Source organism: Penaeus japonicus, unplaced genomic scaffold (assembly GCF_977035675.1).
Source record: "Penaeus japonicus unplaced genomic scaffold, GWHDUDI00000001_assembly GWHDUDI00000034, whole genome shotgun sequence".
Lineage (NCBI taxonomy): Eukaryota > Metazoa > Arthropoda > Malacostraca > Decapoda > Penaeidae > Penaeus > Penaeus japonicus.
This window is the reverse complement of record NW_028234436.1, coordinates 19,016,611-19,027,416: the sequence shown is the minus strand read 5'-3', so window position 1 is coordinate 19,027,416 and position 10,806 is coordinate 19,016,611. Positions and strand designations below refer to the sequence as shown.

At 33.3% G+C, this 10,806-nt stretch overlaps 1 protein-coding gene across 5 annotated transcripts in view; it reads left to right on the top strand.

Moving 5' to 3' along the window:
• Positions 1-240: 240 nt before the first annotated feature.
• Positions 241-10,806, top strand: part of LOC122256010 (integrin alpha-PS4-like) — a 31,314-nt gene continuing 20,748 nt past the window's right edge. For 2 of the 5 annotated variants that reach the window (XM_086530892.1, XM_086530897.1), the window contains exons 1-2: positions 241-777; positions 9,410-9,599. In XM_086530892.1, the coding sequence (XP_086387018.1) occupies positions 696-777; positions 9,410-9,599 (272 nt within the window). In that variant the 5' untranslated portion in view covers positions 241-695. Of the gene's footprint in view, positions 778-7,257; positions 8,261-9,409; positions 9,600-10,806 lie in introns of those variants that run through there. The other 3 variants (XM_086530893.1, XM_086530895.1, XM_086530894.1) reach the window with 3 other exon arrangements.

Below are 10,806 nucleotides of genomic sequence, written 5' to 3'. Positions count from 1 at the left end.
TCAACCTCCCTGCCAGTGTATGTCAACCCCCTGCCACCTTACCTCCGTATCACAACCCCCTGTCACCGCACCACATCTCCCTGTCACCTTCGTGAAGCAAGAGGGCGTGAGTGAGAGCAAAGGTGGGCGGGGGGAGAGGGAGAGGGAGAGGGAGGGATAGGGAGAGCGGAAGGGCGGGAGGAGGAGGAGGGGAAGGGAGGGGGTGGGGGTCGGAAGGGGTATGAGTGAAAGAGGTCGCCTATACAGCAAGGCATTCCTCACTCGTGTCTTAGTTTTATGCCGCGGCGTGTGTCCGCTTTGTGACTCGGGCGTGCCTGTTTGCGTGCGGGCGTGGCGAACCGTTTGGAGTGGCGAATCTAGTCCTGTGGATACGTCGGGGGCAGAGTGGAGTGTTGTATGGAGAGCATATCAGTGAAAAAGCTCTGTAGTGGAGTAAGAGTAGCAGGTTCGACTGCTCCTTTGACTTTCCGCTTAATCTCCTTGTGACTTCAAGTGAATGTTCGCTTTTTGGAGGAAATGTGAACTCTAAACGTATTCATTTTTTTTTCACTTATTATACTGGAGATATAATGAATCTGGAGAATGAATATATTCATCCGATTAGATGTATGACGAATATAACATATACTAAATAGTTCAGGGCATATTCCCAATGAACAGAACTGGAGAACAATTTCTAGTGGATAGCTTATAACATGACTGGAGAAAAACAATTTTTGGATTATTTGTGTGGGAGTTTTTATTCTTCGCTTGGTAGAAGACATTCATGTGATAAAGGTATGTTATAGTTATTTTATCTTTGATATGGACGTATAAAAACACAAATATATCAGCACACATATATACACATAGACATGGAACACAAACATACACACACACACACAAACACACAGGAACACACACACATCCACACACACACACACACAAACACACATGAACACACACACACACACACACAAACACACATGAACACACACACACACACACACAAACACACATGAACACACACATCCACACACACACATACACACACACAAACACACATGAACACACACATCCACACACACACAAACACACATGAACACACACACATCCACACACACACATACATATATAACACAAAAACATACAGACATTCATAATACTTTCATACAATTAAACAAACAAGAAAATAAGTAAAATAGACATTCAGGAAGCAAACATTTTGTCCTTTCGAATGTGTCGATATCAATGAATGACCTTGAATGACCTCCGATGATGATGATGATGATAATAATGATAATGATTATAATGATAATGGAAATGATGATAAAGTTGATATCAATAGTAATGATGGTAGTATAATAAAGACGATGATAATAATGATAATGATGATAGTGCTAGTAAAGATGATGATAATGATGATAATAATGATAATGATGATAATGACAATAAAGATGATGATAATGATGATAATAATGATAATGATGGTAGCAATAATAAAGATAATGATAATGATGATATTAATGGTAGTGATAATAAAGATGATGACAATAATGATATCAAATGGTAATGATGGTAGTGATAATAAAGATGATGATAACAATGGTAGAAATATATAATGATTATAATGATAATGATGATGATAATAATAATGATAATAATAATTTTAGTAATGATAATGACAATAAAGATAAACAATTAAATATAATAATGCCGATGCTAACAAAATCAACATCACAAAGACCAGCAACAACAATCATATCAATCATGGTTATGATAATCATGGTGATGCGATATCACGATGATATAATGATGTTAGTAATCAAATGAAATTATAGCAATCCTGATCAATAATTATGATAATATTGCTAATATTTCTGATGCTGAGAAGGAGAGTAATGATAATGATGATAATGATTATGATGATGATAGTGATGACGATAATGATTGCAATGATAGTAACGATATAAAGATAACAACGGTAATGACAAAAATAGTGATGATTAGGATTAAAATGATAATGATGATAATTATCATAATTACAATAATAATGATGATGATAGTAATAATAATAATAACATTGGTAATAATGATAATAATGATAATAATAATAATAGCAATGATAATAATGATAATAATGATAGTAATAATAGCAATAATAATAATAATAATAATAATAATAATAATAATAATAATAATGATAATAATAATGTTAACAGTGATAGTTATACTAGTGATAATAATGATGGAAATAATAATGATAACAATAATGATGATAATTATATTAATAATGATGACAACAAAAATAAAAATTATAACAAAAAGCATTGATAATAATACAGATAATAATATTGACAAAGATAATGGTAATAATAATGATTCTGATTATTATTATAATAATAATACAGTTAATTATAATGATAATCATATCATATTTTGCTGTTCTTTGTCTGTTAACCTCTAAATGACTTGAAAATTAGCATGTCCTTTTAGTCACGTATCATACTGATGATAACAATGATACTGATAATGATAATAATTGTGATGATAACAGTGATAATAATGATAATGATGATAACAATAACATAAGATACTAATAATGATAATGACAAACATAACAGTTATAGTAGTAATAGAAGTAATGATATTAAAAAAGAGATACTAAAATACTAATGATAATAATAGAGATAACAATACTGACAACTAATCAGAATTAAGATAATGATTAAGATATGAATATGAGCTGAATGATATCTACTTATATTTCCAAAGACTCTCAGAAATTACTCATGAATATAAGAAACTTCGAAATACTTTCACTTACGTAAAACATCCTGCGTTACGTGTTCCCTCTCCTGGTAAACATTAAGTCACAGTGTAAACACCAGAGCATAGTGTAAACAGCTGTTCCCTCGCCTGTAAGTCTGGGTTTGTCTCGAACAGGTGTGGAGTTTGTTATTGTACAGGTGAACCTTCCCCTTACCTATATACATGTACAGGTAGATTCATATTTCTTCTATTTAAGTTTAGTTGTATGATTGAGTTGATAGAATATATGTATGTATATATGTATGTATATGTATATGTATATATATATTTTTTCTGGTATTTCTGGTATTTTTCTTCTTTTTTCTGGTTTTCTTAAAAAAACGTGAAGTTGACCTCTTTATTTCATACGATTTTTTCTGTTAATACGGACTCACACACACACACACACACACACACACACACACACACACACACGCACACACGCACACACACCTCAACGGACACCAGGAAGCAACATACCTATGTCACCCGGCGCCAACAAGTTAATAATAACTATATTAAGGTTCGTTTACCGCTGCACCTGCGACACTGAAACTCCGCTAGTAAAGCGATGTCAGAATTTGATAATAAACTTTATTGGTAAAGACAGCACACACACACACACGAAAACACACACAAACACACACACACAGACATACACACACACACAGACACACACACACACACACACAGACACACACACACACACACACACACACAGCTATACCCAGTTACCCATACCGACACACACAGGCACACTTACACACACATTCATTGATAATGTGTGTACATACATACATACATACACACCCCTATACTTGGAAAGCCGGCACGGAAGTCTCCAATTTTTTTTTTTTTTTTTTTTTTGTCAATGTCTTCTATTTTGGCTTTCTGAAGGTGGCGTCTGCAAGCTACCTTCTGCAATAGCAACACTGCAAGCCAGAAAGCAGTGATAGTTGGATAAAAAGGCTATCATCCATTTCTTTATGTGACTGGCCAATGTTATCGATGGAATTGGGTTTAAAGATGGAATGGAGAGAGAGAGAGAGAGAGAGAGAGAGAGAGAGAGAGAGAGAGAGAGAGAGAGAGAGAGAGAGAGAGAGAGAGAGAGAGAGAGACCTTTGTCGTTATTGTTATTAACTTCATCATTGTTGATATATCTATCCTTATCATAATTATGATTATCATTATTATCATTATCATTCTTTCAAAATTATAATAATTATCACTATTGTCATATCTATTATTATTATCATCATTATAATCATTATTTTTGTCATTATATTCATTGTTATCATTATCAATATTGTCATGATGATTATTATGTATACAATCATTATCATCCTTATCATTGTCATTATTATTATTATCATTTTCATTATTATTACTATCATCATTATCAATACTATTATCACCAGTGATAGTAATCATTCATCATTATTATCACTATCACTTTCATTATCATTGTTATCATTATTATCATTACTATTATTGTTAGCATCAATATTCTTATCATCGTTATTATTGTTGCTATTAGTGTCATCATCATCATTATCATTATTATGGCTACTGTTATCGCTATAATTGCTAGTATTAGTAGTATTGCTACCAATATCATCATTATCATTACCATTAGAAGTCGTATTGTCATTACAATTATCATCATTACTATTACTATCATTGTTATTATTATCATCATCATTATCATTATCACCACTACTGCTACAACTATCATTTCTATGATTAAGATTATCATTATGATTTATTTTATTGTCATAATCATTATTGTTATTATTCTCTGTATTAGTTTAATCATTTTTATATCGTTATTAATATTATTGATACCAGCATTATCATCATTGCCATTGTCATTAGTGTCATTATCATTATCATCATCATCTTTTTCATCCTCATTCTCATTCTCAATATCATGATTATGATTGTCATCATAACCATCACTATTTTTGCTGTTTTATTATAATTATCATGATTATAACTATCATTACTATTTTTATCATTCTTATTATTTAATTATTATTATCATATTTTTGTTATATCATCATTATTTTTCATCATAATAATTATGATCATCATCATTATCGTTATTGTTGTCGTTGTTTATACCCGAACAAATAGACAACAAAAACAAAGTACAAACAGGCAACAGTGGCAGAACGGGGGAGGGGGGGGGGCACGGAGGGGGGAGGGGGAGGAGACTCGACACTTGCCACGTGGCTCGAGTGATTTTGTGTTCATTTGTTAACTCATTTTGCTATAAAAATGAGTGCCTTAATTAAGACGCTCACGAACGCGCCGTGTTTTAATCGCTACCACACTCATAGTAACAACGAATTAAGAAGTGATTAATTAACATTAATTAAGAAAATTAGGAATTAAGAAAAGACGTGATATCAGCCGTTGGTTGCAATGATTATTATCATAATTATTTCTAATATCATCATTATCATTGTTACTCTTATTTTTCTTATTATGATAATTATTTCAATCATCATGATTATGATTATCATAATTGTAATTATCATTAATTAACAGTGTCATGATTATCATCAACATTGTCATTAACTTCATTATCATCAACATTATCATTAACTTAATTATCATCAACATTATCATTATTGTAATCATGATTAGTATTTTTATCATTATCATCATCATTATGACTATTACTGTTGCTATCATTATCATTATCATAATCATCATTATCATAACCATTATTATTTGCCATTTTCATTGCCATCATCATTAGTATTATCATCCTTATCATTATCATTATAATCACTATTTTAATATTATCAGTATCAATACTATTATTATCATCGTCATTATCGCTGTTATCATTATCATCGTTATTATCAATGTTATCGTTATCCTCATTATAACTATCATTATCATCTTTATAATTGCTCTCATTATGAGTATTGCTATAATTATCATTATTATTAATTTCATTATTCTTATCACTGTTATCATTATTATAAACATCATCATTATTGTATTGAACTCCACTTCATGCCACGCATTAAACATTCATTATCATTTTTATTACTATTGCCATTACTATTATTACAATTATTATAATTTTTGCTATCACTATCACCATTATCATTACCATTATCATTTTTATGAATAACATCATTATCATTACCATTACTATTGTATCATGTATTATCGTTATCATTGTTATTATTATCATTATTGTGATTATCATAACCATCATCATTATCATTATCATATTTATCCCGATTATTATGACTGTTGATGTTTTTATAAGAAATTGATTATAATCATAATCATTATCAACATTGTTTATCAATTATCCTCAATTATGATAATTACTGGTATATCCGTTATTATCATTATCATAATTACTATCCAGAAAATACTTATTATCATCATCATTACTATTCTTCTTCTCATTATTTGTTTTTATCATTACCATCATAAAACTCATCATCAATTCATCATCAAAAGGTTATTGTTCTTATTATCATCATCATTATTATTACTATCATTATTATTACTACTAAGCAGAGGGGTAAGGGGCGTGGGACAAGGAGGGGGGGTAAGGGAAAAGGGGGGGGGATAGGATAGAGTGGGAAGGGGCAGGGGAGGGGGAGGGGGAAAGGGAGGGGGAAGGGCAAGGGGGAAGGGGAGGGGAAAGGGCAAGGGTGATTAACTATAATATCTGCAACGCAAAATGATTATACCAAATTATGACCCTATGAGGTAAACTCTCAACTGGATGTTTAGTATTATCATCAAATATATTAAATGGTACTAATAATGGTAATGATGGAAATGCTAAAACGACAATGGGAGTGATAATAGTAATGAAATGATAATGATGATAATGATTAAGACAATAACAACAGCGGTAATGATAAAGGTAATAATAATGATGATAATAATGCTGATGATGATTAATAACAATATTTATGAGGATGGTAATGATAGGAATACTTGTAATGATATCAAATGACAATAGTGTTAATTATATTTCTAATGATTATAATCATGATAATAAAATAAGATAAAATAATCATAATAACAACAACAATCACAGGAATAAAGATAAGATTCGTATAAATAATAATGATAACATCAATAATAATATATATGATAGTTACGATAATGATAATGAAAATAATAAAAGCAATAATAACAAGAAAAATAAATCTACTGCCACTATATATTGTGATGAAACTATTAACATATATGGCAAAGGTATAAATAACTACAATGATAATAAAAAGATAAAATCATAGGAGTCACTCTTGTAATATCGAATCACAATCAAGCATAGACCCCCCACCCCCCAAAAAAAAAATATATATATACATATATAAAAACTTAAAATCAAGGAAAATATTACGAATTAGATAAAGAAAAAAACATGACGCAAACACACACACACACACACACAAATACGAACAAACACCAGGTGTGGCACCGTCGAAAGCCCAACTGACGCAATAAACGGATATCCAAATACGAGATGCGTGTCCTCTGGGAGTCGCTCGCTTACACGTAGCATGGTCGGTCGTGGGTCATTCGGGCCGGGGGAGGGGCATGTGTTTCTCGAGTGTAAGTTTTGCTTGTTCGTTTATCTAACTTTCGTGGGTGTGGATACTCGTTCTTTTTCGGTGTTCATCCAGTGTGTGTTTTGTGTCCCTTCAATGTGAGTTTTGGTTGTTCGTTTTTCAGTGTGAGTTTTGGTTGTTCGTTTATCTAACTTTCGTGGGTGTGGATACTCGTTCTTTTTCGGTGTTTATCCAGTGTGTGTTTGGTGTCCCTTCAGTGTGAGTTTTGGTTGTTCGTTTATCTAACTTTCGTGGGTGTGGATACTCGTTCTTTTTCGGTGTTCATCCAGTGTGTGTTTTGTGTCCCTTCAGTGTGAGTTTTGGTTGTTCGTTTATCTAACTTTCGTGGGTGTGGATACTCGTTCTTTTTCGGTGTTCATCCAGTGTGTGTTTGGTGTCCCTTCAGTGTGAGTTTTGGTTGTTTCGGTTGGGAGGGTTAGGGGTCATGTGTTCTGTTCCGTTAAGGGGTTCGTCCACGGTGGGTTTTCCTTGTGTGTTCTTGAGCGTTCTTCCAGTGTGAGACTTATTAGATGGATCTTTTCAATGGAAGAAGACTTAAGAGATACTTCCTTCTAGTGTGAGTTTTAATCGTATATTCCCTTGTGAATCCCCCCCTCTTGCCAGTGTGGTCCCCGGGCCAAGGAAGCTAAAAACCTCGGTTATTCGAAATTCACTGTGGATCGCTGAACACACCCATTTTTGGGGGGATACCCAACTCTCTCTCACGAGACAACACTGTTACTCGTCGTCCTGACAAGACCAAGTTACGACTTTTATCAATGGTTTCCTGTGTGGTGGCGTTGAAAGGACTCCTTCGACTAGTGTCATCTCTCAAGCGGTCTATAGCTTAGGCTCGACTCTGTGAACTTGTATGCATTGCGTTCATACTCTATTATCTTGGCCTTATTGAGTTAACATGTCTCCTTTATCCCAGCTTAAGGCTTGATTAAGTTCGACATGTCTCTTGTATCCCAGCTTAAGGCTTGATTAAGTTCGACATGTCTCCTTTATCCCAGCTTAAGGCTTGATTAAGTTCGACATGCCTCATGTATCCCAGCTTAAGGCCCTATTGAGTTGGACATGTCTCTTGTATCCCAACTTAAGGCCCTATAGAGTTAAACATGTTCTCATGTATCCCAGCTTAAGACTTTATTGAGATAGACATGTCTCTGGTTAAACAAATCAATTGACATTTTGAAGACAAGGTGTTCTTGATTACCATTCCTCTCATGGCGTAGGATGGGGCTTATGTCTTGGTTGACAAGCTCTTGATACCGAAGGAGTGGACCACAGGATGAGGGACCTTTTCCATTTTCTAGAAAAAAAAAATGACTCATAATTTTCCATTATTTCGAAAGAAATTATGAAACTGCTAACAATGTTTCCTTCAAATTTAACTGTAATTATTCAAAATCAACTGAATGTGTACTTAGGGTCCAACTCCTTTAATGTAAAAAGAGAGAAAGCAATTGTTGATGAATTAAGAAAATTATAATAATAAAAAAAAAAAAAAAAAAAACAGGAGATAAATATATATCTATCTGTATTTCTCTCTCTCTGTATATACATACATACACACACACACACACACACACACACACACACATATATATATATATAGATATATAATATATATATGAATTTAAAACGGCATAAAGCAACTGAAACTTACTGTTGAAGAAGTAATAGAACATGAATCGTAATACAAGTCAGCGTGACCGGGTTAAGGGGTATTATATCATGCAGCGCTCATGACAGCGAATGGACAGCTGGAGAGCTACACAGATACAACTGTCAACGACAAAGATATAAGCAAGTAGGTTAAGAGGGAGAGGAGAATGGTAAGAGGGACAGCGAGAGAGAGGGCGAGGGAGAAAGAGTCAGTATGAAAAGGAGAGGAGCGAAAGAGAGAGAGAGAGAGACCAAAAGAGTATGCGTACGAGAAAAAAAAGAGAGAGAAAGTTACCGACAGAGATATGCTAAGAATAAAGAGTAACAACTTTGACCCTTGACCTCAGGCACGATGAAGGTCACGCACTGTTTCATCATCGCCGTCGCGCTGACTTCCCTGACCTCAGCCTTCAACCTCGAGCCTCGAGAGGCGATCATCCTCAGCGACGTGACTCAAGGCCAAGATCCAGGAGGTCGAGGCTCCTACTTCGGGTTCTCAGTCGCCCTTCATTACCTCGCCCACGAGAACAACGCCTGGTGAGTACGCGTGCTTATTACTCTTTTCATTTTGGGATTACCATCATTACCAATAGTATTCTTGCAACACTAGGAATTTAAAATCTATCGTGATATTACAATGTGGTCAGATTGGTGCAAGAAGAGTTGCCCAAGTGACACCAGGAAGGTCAGGTCAAACCAAACACCATCAACATGAGTGGGTTGATTCACAAGCTGTTCACAACGTGACACTAATTACAAAATTGTAAGCAACCTTAGTATCTGCACTTGTTGTTTCGACAGAGTTTAGCGGGTTTTAAAGAGTATCTACATCCAGGAAATAACGAAGATGAGAAAAAAGTGTCTGGGCAGTGCACAAAAAAAAAAAAAAAAAAAAAAAAAAAAAAAAAAGGAAACTGTGATTCGTGATAAATGTAATGATAATTACTGATTCACTTATGGCTTAGCGTCTGCAGATGGGGGTCGATTAATTGATTGTTAAGAATTAGCTGTCTGCTTAATATGTATATACATTAGCTGTATATTCCACTGAAGGCCAGTGTGTCATGAAGACGAAAATAGTCAAATCAATCTGCACATGAATATAGTCTAAAAAACAGCATAAGCTTTATTTCATCAACTGTCTAAAATTAAACATTACAAATAGATTCAGTATGAGGGTTGCAGTTTATGTCTCCTGATACATATGTGATATATAAGACGTGTTTCATAAAAAAATCACAATATACAAAAGGACTTTATTGAACTACATATATTGAATTTATGTGCCGTTTTATCAACACTGCTCCAGCTCTCGTTCAAGGGGCAGTAGAAGCTGTTTCAGAGGAGATATCTGTCATGGATTTAGGAAATTCTTTCTTTTTATCTGTGATCTGTCTGCCATCCACCTTCAGAACATATGGTGGAATAGGTGCTGACCTTCCCAGAATTATTACGTGCCTTTTTCCTATACCCATATATATATATATATATAATATATATATATATATATATATATATATATATATATATATATATATATATATATATATTATATATATATATATGTGTGTGTGTGTGTGTGTGTGTGTGTGTGTGTAGATATATGCACATATTTATATGTATGTAAATATACTTAATGTATATATATATATATATATATATATATATATATATATATATATATATATATGTATATATATATATATATATATATATATATATATTTATATATATGTATGTATCT